Below are 22,742 nucleotides of genomic sequence, written 5' to 3'. Positions count from 1 at the left end.
AAAACAGTAAATTGTTATTTTAATTTAACAATGTTTACATTAATAATTTGACTTATATTTGACAGCTGACAATAATTAGTTTTAGTTCTAATACATTTTGTTGGTTAGTTGCATAAATAAATTAAGTAAAAATGAAAAAATTACTTGTTATTTGAGGAAGGTGGAAAAACCATATGTATAACATGGGAGTAAAGTGCCTTTTCCTCCCGTGAATGATTATTCTCGGGAGGAAAAGTAGCACTTTCCTCCCTTGTTATACAAATAGCTATTATAGTAGATTATATATCAGGAGGCCGGCGACAATCTAACCAATAGTTTAGCAATAATTAAAATGTTAATTGAAAAATTTCGGTCGAAATAATAACCAGAAAGAGAAAGATTATGATACACTAGAATAACTATGATTTTCGTATAAAAAAGCACTACATATACCTATTCAACGTACTTTACACATAATTGAAATTGGACTATTTGAGCGGTCTCAGGAATGTTATAAAGAAACAATGTTTTGGCTTATAAACAAATGGAACCCCTCAGAAAATATCAGATTAAATTAAATTAAGTTAACGCTGTTGAAAAGGACACGGCTTCTTCTTCAAAGAAAAAAAAATCGAATTGTGTGGTTCCAGGTATAACCGGTCAAATTTGACCGGCATTTGCGACAGAGTTATAAACAACAGGATTTCAATCTTTGAACCATTACCTTTTTATTCCGGTTCACTTTGTACATACAAATTTTCATTCAAGACACTCATAACAAAAAAGATTTATGTCACCAAGTTATTTAATTATTGATAAATATTTACTTCCCTAAAATTTTAGTTGAAAATTAAAGATTTTGTTTGCAAAATCCGAATTTTCCGAGGAAAATTTCCGCCGAAGAAAATCGAAAAAAATATCTATGTGCAGAATTAAATTACAGTGAATTTTTATGTGAGTGTTTTTGGTTTAACGTTAAAATCTTCTGAGTTACAGAGCAATAATTGAAAAAAGACTTCGGAGTGCTAATTTGTTTATAAACCAAATAGGACACTTTCTGCGGACTTTGCGTAGCTATATTACTAATATATGAAATCTTAAGATTTGATTCCAGCATGTCTAGCAATAAAATAGCTGGTACATAATATTCCTTGTTTTGTACTATTTTCCCAGATTATTTACCTTACATCTTTCATTGAGTTGATAATTCACGTTGTGAACATTCTCAATTATTATATTTCTAATTTAATACTATTCTATCTAATTCCTCAAAGGCCAGCAAATTTCCATAAAACCCAGCCATATATTAATACCTTTTGCTTTAGTTATCCTTCAAGAAACAAACAAAACACATCTAAACTAAACCTAATCTCGCTTTCGGCCATTCATTCATGTCAGTGTCACAATAATTTCGACTCGAAATTATAATATCAACCACTTTTTTGGAGTCGCAATTAATTTCGTTAAGTCACTATTTAATGACATCATTTTGTTAGTTCAACTAAAATCCACAAAGCTCGCACAGTCGCATTTCAACGTCTCCATATTGATTGCGATTTGATTTCAGTCGAAATTTGAATTAGAATCAGGGCCCAGGTCATGAGTCGTCTCACCGGTCCTATTTTTCCTTATACTTTCCCTTGTATAACCAATCACATCAAATCATATTTTTCATTTATTAGTGTGTGACCAAAGTAACTCATGTTTCTTTCCTTCATAGTGTTGATTATTTCTTTTTCTTTTTTCATCTTTCTTAACGTTTCTGTTTTCGTTACGTGTTGTGTCCATTATATTTTCCATATTCTTCCATAACTCCACATTTGCAATCTGGCATTTCCTCTTCTTATGTCTATTGATGCGCTTTGCATAGGCGTAACCAGGGGGGGTTTTGGAGGTTATAACCCCCCCCCCCATTGGGATGTACTTTGAGCTCTATACGCTTAACACCATAGCCCTCAGAGACCTTCCAATAGTTGTAACCCCCCCCCTTTCAGGTAGTTGTAACCCCCCTTAGGATCATCCTGGTTACGCCTATGGCGCTTTGCCTCTCTCCTGAGGCATCTAGTCTTCTTTTTTCTCCGTGTGAAATCTACAAAAGTGTTTTGATATGCCGCGTTTGTGCTGTTTGTTGCTATCTCGCTCTCATTATCAAGCCAGTGACTCCTTTCTTCTACACTGCTTTTACCTAATATTTCAACAGATTTCTTCTTCTTTTTCATGTGCCTTGTTCGTTGAAACGTTGGCAACTAACATGGCTATTTTGACTTTGTTTGCGGCAGATCTAAATAGTTCGACAGATGACAATCCTAACCATTGTCGCGAGTTTTGGAGTCACGAGTGTCTCCTCCTCCATGGAACCCTTCGGCTGCCTATTTTTCGCGATTTCGTCAATGCAATATATCATATTTTTATCCATAACTGGTTAATATCTTCTTTTTCTCCTACGTTTTCTGTGTTTATTTTATCTTGTCTTTGCTCTCTATATTACTCTGGGCTAATTAGCACAATACAAGGAAAAGTTATTTACCAGCAATTTTATTGCTGGAATCGAATCTTATGATTGTATATATTAATAATATAGGTATGCAAAGTCCGCAGATAATGTGCTACTTTTTTTATAAACCAAATGGAGCCCGAAAATCGTGCTTTTTCAATTTTTTCTCTATAACTCCAAAGATTTTAAATTTACACCAAAAACACCTAAATAAAAATTCACCGTAATTAAATTCTGCATAGAGACGTGTTTTTTTCGATTTACAATGACGAAAATTTTCCCCGGAAAATTCGGGTTTTTCCAACAAAATCTTTAATTTTCTACTAAAATTTTAGATAAGTAATTGTTTATCAATAATTAAATAACTTTTAGTATAGATTATAATTCCAGAAGCCGATGGAAATTGAATGAACAGTTTAGCAACAATTGAATTGTTAATTAAAAATTTACGGTCGCTATAATACCCACAATAATTATGATACATAAGAATAACTATGATTTGTGTATAAAAATACACTGTACCTATCTAATGTACAATGTACTTTACAAAATTGAAATTGGACTATTTATAAGCGGTCTCATGAATATTTTAAAATTATAAATAATTTTTTGGCTTATAAACAAATAGAATATCTCGGGAAATATTAAATTAAATTAAATCATGAAAACGGTATTGGAAAAAAAGCGGCAGGACGGACGCTTCTCTTAAAAAAAACGTTTAATTGTGATGATATATTAATAAATATCAATAAATTAATTTATAAGAAATATATTAATTTATTTATAAGAAAAGAAAACTACATATTTTTTCCAGTTGTAGACATTTTTTTAGATACACTTACTACAAGTGTACCTTTTAACGTTAAAAACACAAATATTCTCAAAAATAAATAACCATTTTCAATTTCGTTGCAACACGAAACTACAGCCGCATCATTATTCTAGTCCAATCAGAGAGTGCAGCAAGCACCTCTACCGGTTTCGAAACTTATTAGTCTCTCATCAGGAGGCAGATATGCTGCTCTCTCTGACCCAACTAGGAGAAACTACGGCGTGCAGTCACGGATTGCAACGAACGAAATTGCAGGGATGCCCTAGCGGCAACTGCTAGCAAAAAATAAGTTTTGAATCTAACAGCACATAAAACAACATCAAAAGATGTTACTCTACATCCTACCAGATTGAAAACAATGGGAACCTTCTCTGGTAACACCTCCGAGGCTTCCACAATTTGCAAGCCATAACGGATGCTGAGACTAAGGAAGATAAGGGAATTTTACAATTTATAATTCACGTCCCATTTTTTTTACAAATATTCTCATTTGAAAGCTGTATAATTATTTAAACAATCTTTATTTAAACAAATTAAAAATTTTTGTTGTAATAAATAAATTAATTTATTATAACAAAAAAAAGCAACTTTGACATTTAATAATGCGTTAGGTAGATGGCTCTACTCGAGTTACTTGGGAACAAAAAAAGAATGACGAAAATTGCTCCATGGGAAGCCGAGAAAATGCATTTTTTTAACGTATACCGATTTTGAACTATGAGATTACATTTTGTCCAACCTAATTTTTGATTGGAATTTTGCTATTTTTGGTAATTTTCCCTCGTAATATCGATAGTTTTTATTATAATAATATATGTTATGAGTATTTTAAAGATATGAAATTTGGTGTGTTGAAAGAAGACAAAAATAAAAAGGTAATGGTTCAAAAATTATGATCCTATTGTTTACATCTTTGCCGCAAATGCCGCTCAACTTTGACCGATTGTATCTCAGGAACCACTCATCACAATTAAACGTTTTTTCTTTTAAAAGAAGCATCCTACTACTTTTTTTCCAAAACCGTTTTCATGATTTAATTTAATTTAATACCTCCCGAGATATTCTATTTGTTTATAAGCCCAAAAATTGTTTAAAATTTTAAAATATTTCTGAGGCCGCTTAGATAGTCCAATTTCAATTCTGTAAAATACATTATATAGGCACAGTATCTTTTTATACAAATATCATAGTTATTCTTATGTACCATAATTATTGTGATTATTATAGCGACCGTAAATTTTTAATTAACAATTCAATTGTTGCTAAACTGTTCATTCAATTTCCATCGGCTTCTGGAATTATAATCCATACGAAAATAGATTTTATATTACCAAGTTATTTAATTATTCATAAACAATTACTTATCTAAAATTTTAGTAGAATATTAAAGATTTTATTGGAAAAACCTGAATTTTCCGGGTAAAATCTTTGTCAAAGTAAATCGGGAAAAACACGTCTCTATGCAGAATTTAATTACAGTGAATTTTTATTTGAGTGTTTTTGGTGTAAAGTTAAAATTCTTGGAGTTATACGGCAAAAATTGAAAAAAAAACACGATTTTCGGGTGCCATCTTGTTTATAAAAAAAGTTGCACACTATTTGCGGACTTTGCATACCTATATTATTAATATATACCTACAATCATAAAATTCGATTTCAGCAATAAAATTGCTGGTAAATAACTTTTCCCAAAAATTACCTATTCTCCGATAATCTGCCCAGACTACATAATATATACGAGTACATTTGCTATGTCCTGATCTTATAGTTTGTGAATATTTATTTTCTCTTCCCTTTTTCTCTTTGCCTTATCCCTATGCGGGGTCGGCTTCCCTAATTGCATTTCTCCACACAATTCTATCTTGGGTCATATCAATGTTAATCCCCTTTACCAACATGTCCTGCCTTATCGTCTCCCCCAGGTCTTCTTTGGTCTTCCTCACCTACTCCTTCCAGGAATCTGCACTTCAGCTATTCTTCGTATTGGGTGATTAACGTCTCGACGTTGAACATGACCAAACCATCTTAACCTATGCTCTCTCATTTTGGCATCAATTGGTGCCACACCTAGACTTCCCCTAATATACTCATTTCTAATTTTATCCCTCTTTGTCACTCCACTCATCCATCTAAGCATTCTCATTTCCGCCACATGCATTCGTTGTTCCTCTTTCTTTTTCACTGCCCAACATTCAGTTCCGTGCATCATAGCCGGTCTAATGGCTGTTTTATAGAATTTTCCCTTCAGCTTCATTGGAATTTTTCTGTCACACAACACAAAACTCGCTTCTTTCCACTTTATCCATCCAGCCCTAATTCTACTGCATGCATCTCCATCTATTTCTCCATTACTCTGTAATACCGATCCTAGGTACTTAAAACTATTACTTTTCACAATCATTTCACCATCCACAATCACAATCATTTCTTTAAACCTTGACTTAACCAAATATTGATTGCGATGCACACGAATAACTGTTCCATTCTATTCAAATAACTACTAAAAACGTCTTCCTTTAACTTAAAAGCTTCGATTAAACCAGTATGGCCATTTTGTTTGGCTTGTTTACCTCGACATTCGTGACTCTATCCACCAAACCTAGTCTTAATATCCTTTTGTAGGCCCATAACTCGAAGGCTTCTAATCTGTCCGAAACAACTGTCTTTAATGTCCAAGCTTCCAACCCACAAAATAATACGGGGAACACGTAGTATCTAGTATCTCAGATGTTTTATCTTTAAAAAAATTATAATATCCCTGCTACAAAATACTTTTTCAGTTTGTTTAACTTTAAAGCATTTCTTGCCTGTCTTATTCTTGCTTTAATCTCGTCTGTGCATTCATTGCCATCAACAGATTAGTTCAGATGGTCAATGTTGGCCAGACCAGAAGAAGATCAAAATTATTCAAAATCTATACTGAAACCAAGTGGCAAAGATGAGGATTGATCAAGACCAATATACGGATGAATTTGAAATCCGGAAGGGTGTCCAAGGCTCAGTGGCGTAACAAACTCCGTCGGGGCCCCCCGCAGAATTGGAAATGGGGCCCCCTTTAAAAAATTACTAAATGTGACATGTGTAACAAATACCTATATGTGTTACAGCCCTGTAAATCAACGTAAAATATGGCGATACCGTGTAATTTTCAGTGTCATCACCGAAGTGGCAAACTGAAGACTTTTCGAGTTATTTATGAGTGAAAATATTTATTGTTCAACAAAAAAAACCACGTTTTTAGGCGATTTTTCGCAAATAGTTCAAAGAGTAAGTATTCGATCGAAAAGAATATTGTTAGCAAAAATGTATCTAGCTTATAAAAAAATGAAACAAAAATGAAGTCTATCGACTCGAGTAAAAGAAAAGTTGTTGCTCATGAAAAGTTTTTCTTATTCGTCAAATTCCAAATCGAATATTTCAACGTGAAATAATCAAAAAATGAAATACTTTTCAGGGAAACTCATTAGAACTTTTATAAAATGTTTAAAAGCTTTATTTTTTACAAAAGTTTCTAGCATCAAAACTAAGCCACTTTCACCCTTTCAAAGTGTTTATTTTTAAAAGGGTTCTAGTTGAAAGGGCTTGAACGATTCGCTAATCACAAGTATATGCTAATTTTAAACAGCCATATCTTAACCAATTTTTGTCTTACAGAAAAACAAAATAATGCCAAAATATTTATAAAAGCAAGACCTACATTTCTTTAGTCTTTGAGATTTTTCGTATCACTAATACTTTTTGAAAAAAAGGCATTTTTCCAAAATAAAAAAACTTTTTTTTACTATGAAACCAAATTTTTTCAAAAATATGAACTTCAAACCGGTCAAACTTACAGATCATATAAACAATAAATATTAAAGTAAATGGTAAAGCGCTAACGATAAATTTTATTTGGGGTGCGAAATAGAGGCAGATTTTCACGATTTTTTTTACCAAAAAAGGAGCTAACTTTATTTTGAGCGTAACTCGTATAGTTTTGATGCTAGAAACTTTTATAAAAAATAAAAATAAGGTTTTTTTTGAAACATTTAAAAAAAGTTTTAATGAGTTTTTCCCGAAAATTGCTTCTTTTTTTGGTTATTTTAGGTTGAAATATTCGATTTGGAATTGGACGAATAAGAATAATTTTTCATGAGTTGAAACTATGCTTTTACTGTGTCGATAGACTTCATGAATAAGTACACGTACACAATTTTTTTTATCTTATAAGTTACATTTTTGCTACAAATATTTTTTCGATATCTAATATTTATTTCGATAAATACTTATTTTTGAGGTATTTGCGAAAAACCCGTCTGAAAACGTTGTTTTTTTGTTGAAAAATAAACATTTTCAGTCGCAAATAACTTGAAAAGTATTAACAAAGATAAAGAAACTCTATAGAACAAAAGTTGCTTATAATTAGTTCTTCTTCTTCTTTCTTCCTTCTTGTATGTAGGCTTTAAAGCCTGTTTCTTCTTCAATATTATCCTCCTAAATTGTTTAGGTTATCGCACCACCTTTTTCTTGGTCTGCCAATACTTCTTCGTCCATTTGGTGACTTATCCCGTGCTATTCGTACTATCCTATCCTCTGCCATTCTACTAATGTGTTCGTTCCACTCCTGTTTCCGTTTTGTCACCCATCCATTTATGTCTTCTATATTGCATGATCTTCTTATGTTTTCGCTCCTCTCCCTATCCAACAGACTTTTCCCTGATATTCGTCGGAGTATTTTCATCTCTGTTGTTTCTAGCAGTCGTCTCGTTTTAGATGTGTCAGGCCTTGTCTCCGCCGTGTATGTTAATATAGGTCTAATTGCTGCTTTATAGATTCTTGCTTTTGTGTCTTGTCTTAAGTGTTTGTTCTTCCAGATTGTGTCATTAAGAGATCCCGCCGCTTTACTTGCTTTTAAGCTTTGTTGTCGTACTTCCTCTTCAACATCTCCGTAACTGGTTATATCAATTCCCAGATATCTAAACCTTGCTTCCTGCTTTATTATTTTCCCATCAATTTCGATTTTACATCGTAGTGGGTATTTAGATGTTGTCATACATTTGGTTTTTTCTGCTGATATTATCATATTGTATTTCTTGGCTGTTGTATTAAAGATGTGTGTTAATCTTTGGATTCGGCGTCGTCTGCATAACACAATACTTTGATTTCTTTATTCCCCATTCTGTAACCACGACCTTTACGTACTGCTTCTATTATTTCGTCCATTATTATATTAAAGAGCAGTGGGCTTAATGAGTCACCTTGTCTGACTCCACTTTGTACTGGTATAAACTGCGTTAGTTTTCCATTTATCTTTGCCTGTATTCGATTATGAAAGTAGATGTTTTCGATGGTTTGTATAATATTGATTGGTATGTTTCTTCCATACAGTAAATGTAAGACGTCTTCGACTTGGATGCGATCGAAAGCCTTTGTCAGGTCTATAAAACATAGATATGCTGGTTTATTGTACTCAATGGCCTTTTCTGTGATTTGTCTCAGTACAAATACGGCGTCTACGCAGGATCTTCCGAATCTGAATCCTTGTTGTTCATCTGATAAAGTTGTTAGTTTATTGATTTTGTTGGTTAGGACTTTTGTGGTTAGCTTAAGTGCGGTGTTTAGTAGATTTATACCTCTATAATTGTTGGGGTCTTCTTTGTCTCCTTTTTTGAACATTGGTATCATTATGCTGTTTCTCCATGCGTCTGGTATCTTGCAGTGCAATATTAGTTTTTGTATAAGTTTTGTCATCTCTAGGGTTATACTTTCTCCTCCGTATTTTAGAAGCTCGTTGGTTATTCCGTCTGGTCCTGGTGACTTCCTATTTTTGAGTGAATTTATGGCTATCCCTACTTCCTGAAAACTGATTTCAATTTCGTGTCTTAATTCAGGTAGGTTATTATTTTGATTATGATTTTCCTTTCCTTTAAACAGTTCCGTCAAGTATCTTTCCCATTCGTTTGCTGGTATGTTATTGTATTCCTTCAATTCTGCCATTTCTTTCCGTTGGTTTCTTATGAATCTCCATATTTGTTTTTGTGTTCCGTAGAAGTCGCTTTCCATCCTTTTTGTAAACTGTTCCCAGTGTTCATTTTTTGTTCTTCTTACCAATTGCTTTGTTTCATTTCGTATTCTTCTATAGGTGTCTCTGGATTCTGGAGTGTTTGATGTTTTATACTTCATGTAGGCGTCTCTCTTCTCTTTATATTTGTCTTTTATTTCTCTTCTGAACCATGGTGTATTGTTGTTGTTTCTTTTGTTCAGTATGACTTTGCGTTTTCCTAGAGCTTCTGTTGCTGCCTCTTCAATATTGTTTTTAATTTTCTCCCAGCTCGCGTTTATATCTTCGATGTCGTCTATCTGCTTCAGCTGTATCTTCTGTGCTAGCCTCCTTTGGTACATTTCTTTGGTAGAATCGTTCCACAGTGATTCTACATTGAATTTTTCCTCGGTGATTTCCTGTGGAAAATGTGTTGGTGTTAGTTTCATTCTTATTTTTGCTAGGACTAATTTGTGTTTACTCCCTGCGTCTGCCGAGTTTAATAGTCAATTTAATTAGTTTATAGTTTAATTAGTTTAATAGTCAATTAATTATAATTAGTCAATTTAAATATTTACGGACTTATTTTAAAGGTATGTTTTTCACCCCAAGGATGGGTGTCACCACCCGAAGTAAAAGCAACCAACGGCATAAATCTAACTTTGAAGTGGAGTTTAACTAGAACCTAAATTCAAATTTTCAAGCAAATACGTCCGTCGTGACGCTGATAATTTCACTCCAAACCTGTCATTTATTGAGCTATTGGTGTATTCATGCATTGTTTATGACGACTTACATTTTTCATCTTTATTGGTATAGAATAAAATAGAACAAAAATTACTAAATGATTACATTTGTATTATTCTATGAGATGATCAACGTTCTTCGTGCTACTATCAGCGAATATATCTACAATTGTATTAATTCGGATGGACAACTTCATGTTCAATACTGCACTGCTTAAAAAACGTATCTATGCAAATACTATAACAACACATTTTTACACTAAACAATAAGATGGGGCCCTTGACATATTGGGGCCCCCCGTAAGCTTCATGCTGTGGGGGGCCTTTGTTACGCCTCTGGATAATTATATCGAAATACTAAACGTAGGTAAAGAGAACCCATTTCTAGATTTAGAAATATTGTTCTAAAATTCGGCAAATTGCAATTCTCAAATCTTTCAATAGTCACGTACAAAGCATTATAGTTTATTGTCGTCACCCATAAAATTTCGTGAGACCGGAAAGGATTAAGTTTGTGATTCACTTGCCGAATACCTATTTAGAAATTTAAGTTTTTAAATACCAATGGGATCCACAACATGAAATAAAAACCCGAATACAAATGGCAAGACAAGCTTTTATAAAATTCAGACCGCTCCTATGTAATCAAAACCTAAATTTCTAAATACGCTACAGAATGATCAAGTGCTGCACACGGTCGATCTTGCTTTATGGCATGGAAACGTGGACTTTGAAAATAACATCAATCAACAAACTTAAAGCATTTGAAATGTGGTAATTGAGAAGAATGATGCGCATACCGTGAGGGGATAGAGTTCGAAACGATGACGTCCTTAAGAGAGCCGGCGTGGAAAGAGAACTCTTTGGATTAATTGAGAAACGCAAGATTAGTTACCTTGGGCACATTTTAAGAGGAGCAAAATATGAAATACCACAGTTAATCCTACAAGGGAAGATCGAAGGTAGGAGAGAAGTCGGCCGCAAACAACTATCCTGGTTAAGGAATATTAAGGAATGGACAGGAATACACAACACAGGCAGCAAGGCTGTTTCACGCCGCCAAGAACAGAACCTTAGTAACGAAATACACTTTGGTGTATGACATGTTAAGAAGAAGTGTATTCATTATTTTAATTAATTATTGTACCCAGCTATTTATACGTTTTCATTTTTTAATTTGTTCTCCATGTATTGTTATGCTTTCTTGGCTCCATATATTGGCTATCCATATATTCATTATTATCCATAATATATTATAATACTAAATATCATATTTGTTATTTTTCAGAACACCTGGTACAAGACCTATTCATTGTTATCGGAGCATTCGCAATAACTATCTTGGTAGTTGCAGTAGCATGCTACTGCGTTACTGCATATGTGCGGAGCGTTATTCGAAGGATGAAATACGTCAGCTGTTTGGCACCATCACCGCCAGAGGTCGCATATCTGAAAATAAACGATAACGATGTAACATTAACTGAGACCGCTTTGTAATTTGTAATCTCATGAGTTTTTCAATATTATACAATACACTGACCGGCACAAGTAACGGACACCCCACAAAATGGGTCATTTTTGACGTCTCGAATTTCCTAGACCTGCTGCCCGATTTAAGTGATTTTTTTAATATGTTATAGCCTTATTGTTTAGCAATATCGCTGTAATCTGTAATAATATTGTTGCTAAACAGGTTAATTTTCTACTAAAGTAAATATACCGAGTGGACAACTAAAACTGTGCTTTTTTCTCAAAGTTCACCACATACTGTGGAATATATAAAGCATTTTAAATAGCATTTATAAAATACTGTAATTAAAACCCAATTATAGCCTCAGGTTTTCTTTTTTGATTCATTCGCTTACGTTGGATAATAAAAAAGTTAGGTACCTACTTTAACAACTAGCCATTTTCTTCATGAATACATGGTGTTTCTAAATAAGTACGACAAACTTTAAGAGGTAATCCTGCATGAAAGAATAATGACCGCTTGCTTTATATACATATTGTCCGCAAATGCTTCGTTTCCGAGATACGGGTGTTGAATTTTTTCTTACAAACTGACGATTTATTTATTGCTCTAAAACCGGTTGAGATATGCAAAATGAAATTTGGAAGGTTTTAAGAAATATTTATTGCGTATTTTTTGACATACAATTAAGAATTTTATATTCACAATTGGCGTGCATACGGGTCATATTACCTGGTCATATTACTCGTATGCACGCCAAATGGTGAATATAAAATTATTAATCGTATGTCAAAAAATGCACAGTAACTACCTGTTAAAACCTGCCAAATTTCATTTGCATATCTCAACCGGTTTTAAAGCAATAAATAAATCGTCAGATTTAACAAAGCATTTGCGGACATATGTTTATAAAGAAAACGATCATTATTTTTTTATGCAGAATTACTCCTTAAAGTTTGTCGAACTTATTTAGAAAGGGCGCATATAAAATGCCTCCCGAAGAAGGGTTTTTTACCTGTCACTAAAATGGTCATATACGAATTGCCTCCCAAGCTCTAAATAAATTACATGCTTCTAATCTGTATATGAAGGTGAGATGTTGCCACATCTTCGTCCCTTTGTAAATTTTCGGCAAAATTGGCATTTTCTTATTTAATTTATTTTATTTTCAAACTTTATGTATTAAACATTATTGACACTAGGCAGTATTTATAAATTTCAACTAACTTATACATAATATATAATTAGTTTTATAACCATTATATATAATAGCTATTATTTTTTGTTATTAATAATTTGAAAAAATACAAAAATATAATAAGTATTTTATAGATTTATTAAAAATAACATAACGGAAAAGAATTTATTACAAATAACAGAAAAGAAAAAGCAGTCATTAGAAGGTTGAGAATTGGACATACCCGATACACACACGAATACTTAATGAAGTCTGAACCGAAGCCTAATGTCAAATTTGCTTTGGTGTTTTAAGCGTGAAACACATCCTTACTGAGTGTGCTCAGTATGTGACTCAAAGAAATCGACATAAACTTAAGCCAAATATTAAAGATATTTTAATCTCGTCCGATCAACTTCATAACTTAATTAGTTTCTTGAAAGACATTCAATTATTTAACACAATATATGATCTTTTGTCTTTATAATCTCTACCGGTTATTCAAAATTCAGTGATTAATATATAATTAATCATTATAATTAATAATTAATAATTATTGAAATAATTATTTGTAAGTCTCTATAATATCTAATAATTGTATATCCAATATTTTTGTCATAATTTTTACCTAATGTTATTTACGATTTAGAAATTAACTGTCATAATAATTAGGTTTAAGTTCTCATTGTAATTAACTATTGTATAACCAATATTGTTTGTGTCAATGGCCATTGCAGCCGAGACACATAAATTTAATAAAAAAAAATAAAAATGAAAATAAAAATAACACCACAAAAAACTTATTTGGAAAATATTACAAAATGTGTATAGAAATATAAAATTGCAAAATATTTTTCCTAAATTTATATGATACTACTTTGACAAATTCTAATCCATTTATTTTACATTCTCTTAATTCTAAAATTTTTTCATTTAGAAAGTTTATTTTTGCTGTACTTTCCGCAACAATTTCTTTTTGGTGTCGAAACAGAATTCATTTTAATGTAAGTATTTACTTGAAATTGTAAAATTATATCAATAAAATTATTAATGTTAGGATGACGGCAGTAGAAAGAAGAATTATACTTGGAATGAAAACTTTCGCATGGGTTTGTGGTTCTTTGTAAGGATGAAGAATGCTCAGCCCAAAGATGTGGAGAAAATGTCGAATTTTCAGATATATAATATTATGCATTAACTACATTAAGAATTAAAAAAATCAAAATAGATAGTACCTATTTAAATTATGATTTGGCAACATTGCGTCATTATACAGAGATTAAATAGACAAAATATCAGCCTAAATGATTAACGGAACGGAGGCACTTCGATTGTACCTGGGAGGCATTTCATGTATGAAAATATTTACCTGAAAAAGTGGGAGGCATTTCGATAACGCCGTTTAGAAACACCCTGTATTGATGAAGAACGTCGCTAGTTGTTAAAGTATCCAACTTTTTTATTATCCAACATAAGCGAATTAATCAAAAAGCAAAATGTTAAGAAAGCCTAAGGCCCGACTACAGATTTTACTTCCAATTTTTCGGAGAGTGGTTCTACTGTCCCTCTTTATACTGTGCCTAAGGCTACAGTAGAGTTTTAAGTTAAAAATTTTTGAAGTTATACTTCTTTAGGCGGGATTGTAAAATTTCATAATTCTGCGCGCATGAGCACACAGACAGTATGTACTTAGTTGCAATGAATTGTTCAGAATTAAAAAACGGCTCCGAACTCTGGAGAGGAAACAGATAAGAGGTAGAGCATTGGACTAGAGATCGAGAGGTCGCGGGTTCAAATCCCGGACGATTTACGTTTTTTTTTTTTTAATTTTTGGTAGTTTTAATAAAAAATTTTTGAAAGTGGTAGGTAAGAAAGTTAGTTTAATATTTAATTAAAATGCAAATATAAACAGTTAAGTATATTTATTTCGTTGAAATTATATAATAGAAGTATAACTTCTTACGTGTGTACAAAGTACACACACATTATTTTTTTATATGAATATTCCACATGGTGTTCCAAACTCTGAGGAAAAACACACTCTCATTGTTACACCCGGTATCCAATGACACTTACCTGTTTAGTAACAATATTATTACATCGATATTCTTGAAGAATAAAGCTATAACATACTAAAAAAAATCATTCAATTCGGACAACAGGTTTAGGCTATTCAAGACATCAAAAATATTACATTTTTAAGGTGGTGCGTTAATTTTGCTGCTCAGTCTATTATTTGTATTTACATAGTTATTTTTTATTTGTTTGTCGTTATTATTTTATTAGTTTTTAGTTAAGATGTGTTCAACACGGTTTTAAAGTGATTTAGCAAAAAGGATTTTTTACCTCTTTATTAACTAATTATTATTTAATTATTAAAACACATAAGTCTCATCAACACATAACTCTTTCACTCCATGCTTATAGCACGTCATTATAGGCACATTTTTCTATTGACTCTGCGGTGAAAAATTTGAGTTCTTTAAACCTTCCTAAGATATCCTTCATAACTTTGTTCATGTTACATTTGAAAATGTCTACTTGGTCAGGTGCTTTCTGTTCCAATTTTGCTACTAATTTTTTTCAAGCAATCTTTGAGAATTTCTGAACCTTCATCTGCTTCTTCCGCAGAAGGGTTTGTTCCTTCCAGTAGGGTATTCCCATCTTTACGTTGAATAAGCTCTCCATAAACTTCGTAGGCAACTTCATCTACTAATTTCATCTTGTATGTCTCCAAAAATATGTCGTCGCCCTTGAAATTGTTCATCTACAGAATCTACACAATCTGAATGGAAGGAGATAGCCAGATAGGCAAAGACCCATCCAGGGTTATGATGCCAAAAGAAGAGAAGAAATAGACAATTCCAAGTGCGATTAGAGGTTTGTTCCAATTTAATACAAAAGATGCGTTCGCGCCTCGCGGGTACAGTTGACAAATTGTTGACGACAATTTCTACCTTGTATATTTCGCACCCTCAGTGCAAAACTGTTGTAAGTCAAAAATTTTATGAAAATGAAGTAATTTGCTTGTAAACATGCATATGCATATCAATCCAGTGTAAAACTTTAGTAGGTAACTTTCAACTGCTCAACCGGCTAAATATCACAACTTTAACACCGACATTAGCACAGCGATAAAGGTACGAAAATAAACAAAATCGTCTTTATCTCCAAACTTACTTATTTTGACTTACTGCAGTCTTGCACTTAGGGTGCGATTGATCTATTAACGATATTATTTTTATCATTTGAAACTGCGTATGCGTTTTGTTGCTAATTTGTCGTCGACTATTCGCCAACATCAGTGACATCACTGGCCGACATGCACCCTCGAAAGCACTTAACCCGGCATCTGCCACATGGGGTGCTACAAGCACCCCATAACACATTTTCATCAAATATTTGGTATTTCAAGTTTGTTAATCGTGCTGTGCGTCATAGTATAGTAGATTTCTATAATATTATATAGTATAGATCTGTTTGCGTTTGAAGTGGTTATTTAGTGTCATTCTAAACTTTTAGCTCTAAAGTAGAATTGGGGTGTCATCATCTGGCAGTTTAAGTTTTAAATTTTTTTTTGTGTTTTTGATAAACAGGTCAGATTTACATTTTTTTATTGTAATAACTGATTTAAATTATTAATATAGTCTCTTTACTCAATAAATCTTAAATTTTTTAGATATTTTACTTCACTTCATTTATTATGGGTTGGTACTTGCTAATTTGCTTATAACCCCTTTTTAATTTAATTTTTTAATTATTATAATATTAGTAGCTAATAAGTTAATAAAACATGATTTTTTATATTCTTGTGTAACTCAACACATCATTTTGTTTATAAACAAGTAGATCACAGAAAATTTTTAAGGGGTGCTGTGAGCACCCCACGTGGCAGTTGACGTCTTGCAAAACCACGTGGCAGGTGCCGGGTTAATACCATTCTGCGTTCTTGAATAGTTATTCGCATGCGCAATAACGAATAATTATGAGCAGTACATTTTTCGTTAGTGTGGCTACGCGTAACCGGTCAAGAACGGTTTTGTATCGAATTGGAACAAACCTAATATATTACATATTAATATATGAAATATAATATACAGTGAGCATGTAAAGGTTGGAATAAATTCATTTTCTCGAGAATGGACGATTTTGGAAAAAAATCCCGAAACACGTCAATTTTTATTTTTAAATTACGACTTTTTGGCACATATATCATACTAGTGTCGTCACCCATCTGGGCGTGATGACGTCATCGATGATTTTTTTAAATGAGAATAGGGGTTGTGTGATAGCTCATTTGAAAGGTAATTCAATTCTCTATTCAGTAGTATAAACATTAACATAATTATTTATACAGGGCGTCAAAAAAAAATTTTGAATTAAATTTATTGACACAAAAAGAAGAATGTATGTAATTTATTTAATTCAAAATACATTTTACTACTTTCCAAAAAACAGAAAAAATGTTTATTTGAAAAATAATCATCGCTTTTCGCTTAAATTTAATGTTCAAACTGTCAAGAAGCAGGTGGGTGGCTGCATTAATATGTAATTTAAGCAAAAAACAATATTTATTTGTTAAATAAACATTTTTTTCTGTTTTTTGAGAGTAGTAAAATGTATTTTGAATTAAATAAATTACACACATTCTTCTTTTTGTCAATAAATTTAATTCACAAAATTTTTTTTTGGACACCCTGTATAAATAATTATAATAATGTTTATACTACTGAATAGAGAATTGAATTACCTTTCAAATGAGCTATCACATTACCCCTATTCTCATTTAAAAAAATCATCGATGACGTCATCACGCAGAGATGGGTGACGTCACTAGTATGATATATATGCCAAAAAGTCGTAATTTAAAAAAAATTGACCTGTTTCGGGATTTTTTCCAAAATCGTCCATTCTCGAGAAAATTAATTTATTCCAACCTTTACGTGCTCACTGTATATATGTAATGGATTTCTACGGCTGTCGCCGCCTCTCCATACCCAGCTTCCAATTTTTTCTATCGTAACACATATCTTCATCTAATTGCCTCGAATTCATTGCCTCCTGAATATTGTCCCTCCAGCTTCTCCGTGGTCGTCCTCTTCTTCTTCTCTCCGGTGGGACCCACTCTAATATTTTTCTCGGCCAGCGAGTCTCATTCATTCTTTTAACGTGACCGAACCATGTCAGCTGTCTCTTTTCAATATCGTCTATTATAGTTTTTTCAACCTTCATACGTTCTCTAATTGTTTCATTTCTTACATGTTCTAATCTCGAAACCTGACAACTTCTCCTCAAAAAGTCCATTTCTGTACTAAGTAGCTTCTTTTTATTTCTTGCACTTATGTCCCAAACTTCTGCACCGTAGATTGTAGCGCTCTTCATTATACTTTCATATATTCTTCTCTTTGTTTCCTTCCTGATATCTTTGTCCCATAAAATTGAATTGAGGGATCTAGTGATGCTTCTACCTTTATTGATCCTGTGTTGTATTTCATCTTCACTATTTCCTCGTTTGTTAAATATAGCTCCCAAATATTTGCATTGTTTCACGCCAACAATATGTCCTTGTTCCAATGGTAGGTTTTCAGTGTCTTCGTTTCCCACTATGAAGTATTCTGACTTATCCATCTTTATTACTAATCCTGCCTGTTGGTAATGCTCATTTAGCTTCAGTATCATATAGCTTAAGTCATCTTGATCTTGGGCTATAACAACTTGGTCGTCCGCAAAGTATAATGTAAATAGGGAGTCGTCTCCCACTTTCAGTCCCATCGGTTTTACTGCTTTTGTCCACCCTGTAAGGATTGGTCAAGGTATATTTTAAAGAGAGTGGGAGATAGACAACATCCTTGTCGGAGACCTTTTGAAGTATTAAATGCCTCAGTGAAATTTTTGCCGTTTTTGATTCTGGTGTTAGTGGTCTCATACAACATTCTAGTTGCTTGTATGAGTTTTCCATCGATACCGATGTCTTTCATTGAATTCCATAGTTCTATTATGGGGACACTATCATATGCTTTTTCTAGGTCGATAAGAGCGATGTGGGTTTCCTGATTTCTTTGTATTCTTTTTTCTAGTGCTATTTTTAAAGTGAAGAGATTGTCTACCGTTGAACGTCCCGCACGTATATTAATAACAATACATTAATGAAATATACTAATATATGAAATTAGTAGATGAAGTATCCTACGAAATCATGGAAAACTCATTCAACGTAAACATGGAGATATCCAACTGGACGGAGCTAATCCTTCCGTCGAAGAAACCGATGAAGGTTCAGAAAATCTCAAGCATTGCATGAAAAAAACTAGTTGCAAGATTGAAAGAAATTGGAGAGAAGCGTGTAGATTCTACATTATTATTTTTATAAATAATTCGGATTGATGATGTTGCCAACAATAACTTCTCAGTAAAGATCGGTTCGTCATAGAGTTTTTGATTTTTAAGAGTTCCTTTTTCGTATGCAACCAGTATAACACTTCCACAAACGAACGATTATTTAAAGGTGTATTCGAGCGGGCGCGCTCTACATAATATAATATAACATGAGCAAGTGTCGTAAATTCTAGTTATCATCATCATCATGCCATCTACACTCCTAGCGGAGTGATTACCGCCCTCTTTGGGCCCTTCCGATTCGTTTGTCGCGGTGAATCAATCCACATTAACATTTTGGTTTTACAATTGGTTGTGTGACTTGGCATCTTCTACAATTTTCCTCCATTCGTTCCTGTTTTTGCTCCTGGTTACCCATTCTCTGACTCCCATCTTCTTAAGGTCCTACACTATCTGGTTCTCCCATCTAGTTTTGGGTCTTCCTCGTGGTCTGCCTGATACAGGTCTCCATTTGTAAATTTTCTTGATAACGGCTTCTGGATTCCTCCTTTCTATATGTCCCATCCATCTGAGTATCTGTGCCTTGATAAATCTGAGGATGTCTTCTCCTTTCAGAAGTTCTTTTACTTCGTGGTTCATGAGTTTTCTAAATTCATTATTACGTAAATTTAGTGGTCCTTCTATCTTCCAAATTATTTTCCTTCCTAGGATCCTTAATCTTTCTAGTCTGTGTCAGACACATTACTTCAGCACCATATGTGATTACTGGTCCAATTGCTGCTTTGTAAATTTTCAGTTTTGTATTCTAAGTAAGCTTCTTATCTTTGACGAAGTTACTCTATTTCCAGTAGGTTCTGTCTCCTGCCTGGATTCTTTCATTAATTTCGATACTTCTATCATTAGTTCCATTAACTGAGACTCCAAGATATTTAAAATGTTCTACCTTTTCAAATTCATATTCACCAATATTAAAGCTTATCATATTAACTGGGTTTTTTCTTGAGCATGTTAGGTATTTTGTTTTGTTTTGATTTATTTCTAAACCCCTTTTGGATGCTTCTTTGCATAACTTCGTAAATTCTTCCTTTAAACTGTTTAGGTTTCTGCTCATTAATGCTATGTCGTCAGCATACGCTACAAGTTGCGACGTCGATGTTATAATCGTACCTTTTATTTCTGTAGCTCTTATTGTTCCTTCTATAGCCACATTAAATAGTGACGTTGATAGAGAGTCGCCTTGTCATACTCCACTTGCTATTTCTATATTTTTGGTGATTCCGTTATCTGTAATTATTGCTGCAGTCGATCCTTTCATTGTCATTTTCGTAAGCTTTATAAGTTTCATTGGTATATCTAGGTTTTTCATATCTTTTATTAGGTCGGGTCTTGTTAAGCTCTCAAGGCTTGCTCGAAGTCTATGAAAAGGATGTGTAAGTCGATATCATGTTCGTAACATTTCTCAATTGACTGTGTGATTAAGTGAACTGCGTCTATTGTTGACCTTCCCTCCCTAAATCCGTGCTGGTAGTCTCCTATTTTAGTTTCAATGTGTTTTGAGAGTTTTTGCCTGATTAATGATGTCAATATTTTGTAGCAGCTGTTTAACAGTGTTACTCCTTTATAGTTGTTACATTTTGTGGTGTCCCTTTTCTTAAGAATCGGAAATATCCATCCAGTTTTCCATTCTTCAAGCAATCTTTCTTCTTCCCAAATCCTTATTATTAGGTCGTATATTTTCCGTTGCAGTTCTTCTCGGCCTCGTTTTATTAGCTCATTTGGGATTTCATCTGGGCCTGCTGCTCTCTTTTGTTTTAGTTTTATTATCACACGTAAAAAGTCCTCATATGACGGCTTTTCGACTTCGATTTCATCATCAAGGTCTGTTTCTTCTGTATATTCGAGAGAACTTTCTCTCTCCTTAAATAACTCTTCGTAGTATTTCTCCCATATTTTGGCATCAATCTTAACTGTTGGTTTCTTCTTGTTTTGTGATTTTATATATTTGTAAAGCTTTACATTATTCTTGCTATTTACTTCCAACTCTTCTATAACTTCATCAATCCATATCTTTTTTTATTTGTACAGCATTTATCTGAGTCTTTCTTTTTTCTCCTATACTCTTCCAGATCTTCTTCTCTACCTGTCTTAAGCCATATCTTTCGAGATAGGTTTTTCTCCCTGGTTGCTGTTTCGCATTCTTCGTCATACCATTATTTTTGCCTTTTTATTTCTTTGTATCCTATTACTTTTTCTGCTGCTATGGAAATGTGGCCTTTTATTTCTTTCCTCGTTTCTTCTATGTTATTAGGGTTCGAAACTTTTAAATTTGCTTCAAACTCTTTAGAATAATCTTTCTGAACAGTATCCGAATCTACTTTCCTTTCGTTCCAATTTTTTCTTTTCGTGAATTTCTTTGTGTCTTTAATTATTTTCATTTCCATATTTCCTATTACTAGGAAGTGGTCAGAATCTGCATTTGCACCACGATACGACCTGACATCTTGAATTGTTCTCCTACACTTTTTTGAAATCAAAATATGATCGATTTGATTACCCTCCGTTGATCCTGGTATTAGCCATGTTACCTTATGTTCTTTTTTGTGTTTGAAGTGTGTGCTCATTATAAATGTGTCTGTTGCTGCTGCTAGGTTCCAAAGCATTCTCCCATTAGTATTCGTAATTGTGTGGAGAGTTTCCTTACCAGCGGCGTCTTTGTTTATATCTTTCTTTCCTATCATTGCGTTGAAATCACCTAGTAAAATTAATATGTCATTCTTGGGTATATTTTCATATATCTCTTCGAGTTTCTCGTAAAAATCGTTTTTGTCTTCCTCATTCTCATTCTCGGTGGGAGCATATGCATTAATGAATGTTAGTTCTTTATTCTGACATAAGATAATCTTCCACATATTGCTTTGTAATCTATCACCTTGTCCCTTAATTTTCTGCTAATTCTGCTAATACGCGCCTGCTCATGTTATATTATAGAGCGCGCTCGCTCGAAGGTTAAAAAGTTCTACTTGATCAAGTGCTTCATGTTCCAATTTTGTTACTAGTTTTTTTTTTTCATGCAATCTTTGAGATTTTCTGAACATTCATCGGCTTCTTCGATGGAAGGGTTAGCTAAGTCCAGTTGGATATCTCCATGTTTACGTTGAATGAGTTTTCCATGATTTTGTAGGTTACTTCATCTACTCATTGCATCTTGTATGTGTGCGGAAACATCTTCATCATCAACCCGTGCTCGTCCACTGCTGGACATAGGTCTCCCTCAGATCTTTCCATCTTTCTCTGTTTTGTGCGGCTTGCATCCAGTTGCCCACAATACGCTTCAGATCGTCAGCCCATCTGGTTGGTGGTCGTCCTCTGCTCCGTAGTGCTTCTTCTCGTGGCATCCACTCAACAATACGTTTTGTCCATCGGTTGTCTGACAATCTGACGACGTGTCCTGCCCAATTCCACTTGAGCGACGCGATTCTTTCGACGGCGTCCGTTGTTTTTGTTCTACCACGTATTTCTTCGTTTGGGATTCGGTCCCTCAGGGAGATACCCAACATCTGGCGCTCCATAGCCCTCTGAGTTAAGCGAATCTTGTTCACTACCTTTTTTGTGAGTGTTAATGTTTCCGCTCCATAAGTGAGTACAGGCAATACACACTGGTCAAAGATTTTCCTTTTCAGGCATATGG

The 22,742-nt window shown here is 33.4% G+C and overlaps 1 protein-coding gene and 1 pseudogene across 1 annotated transcript in view; one reads left to right on the top strand and one right to left on the bottom strand.

The window, feature by feature from the left end:
* The window catches only part of LOC114335307 (uncharacterized), a 49,049-nt gene extending 36,276 nt beyond the window's left edge, over positions 1-12,773 (top strand). The window contains exon 5 of the mRNA XM_028285529.2: positions 11,359-12,773. Coding sequence (XP_028141330.1) covers positions 11,359-11,567 — 209 coding nt within the window. The 3' untranslated portion in view covers positions 11,568-12,773. The remainder of the gene's footprint in view (positions 1-11,358) is intronic.
* A 1,621-nt stretch (positions 12,774-14,394) lies between these two features.
* On the bottom strand, positions 14,395-15,533 carry LOC114335312 (translationally-controlled tumor protein homolog; annotated as a pseudogene).
* Between the last annotated feature and the right edge of the window lie 7,209 nt (positions 15,534-22,742).

This window comes from Diabrotica virgifera, chromosome 10, assembly GCF_917563875.1.
Source record: "Diabrotica virgifera virgifera chromosome 10, PGI_DIABVI_V3a".
In the NCBI taxonomy this organism is placed as follows: domain Eukaryota; kingdom Metazoa; phylum Arthropoda; class Insecta; order Coleoptera; family Chrysomelidae; genus Diabrotica; species Diabrotica virgifera.
The sequence above is the reverse complement of the archived record's forward strand: the minus strand, read 5'-3'. Positions and strand labels throughout refer to the sequence as shown.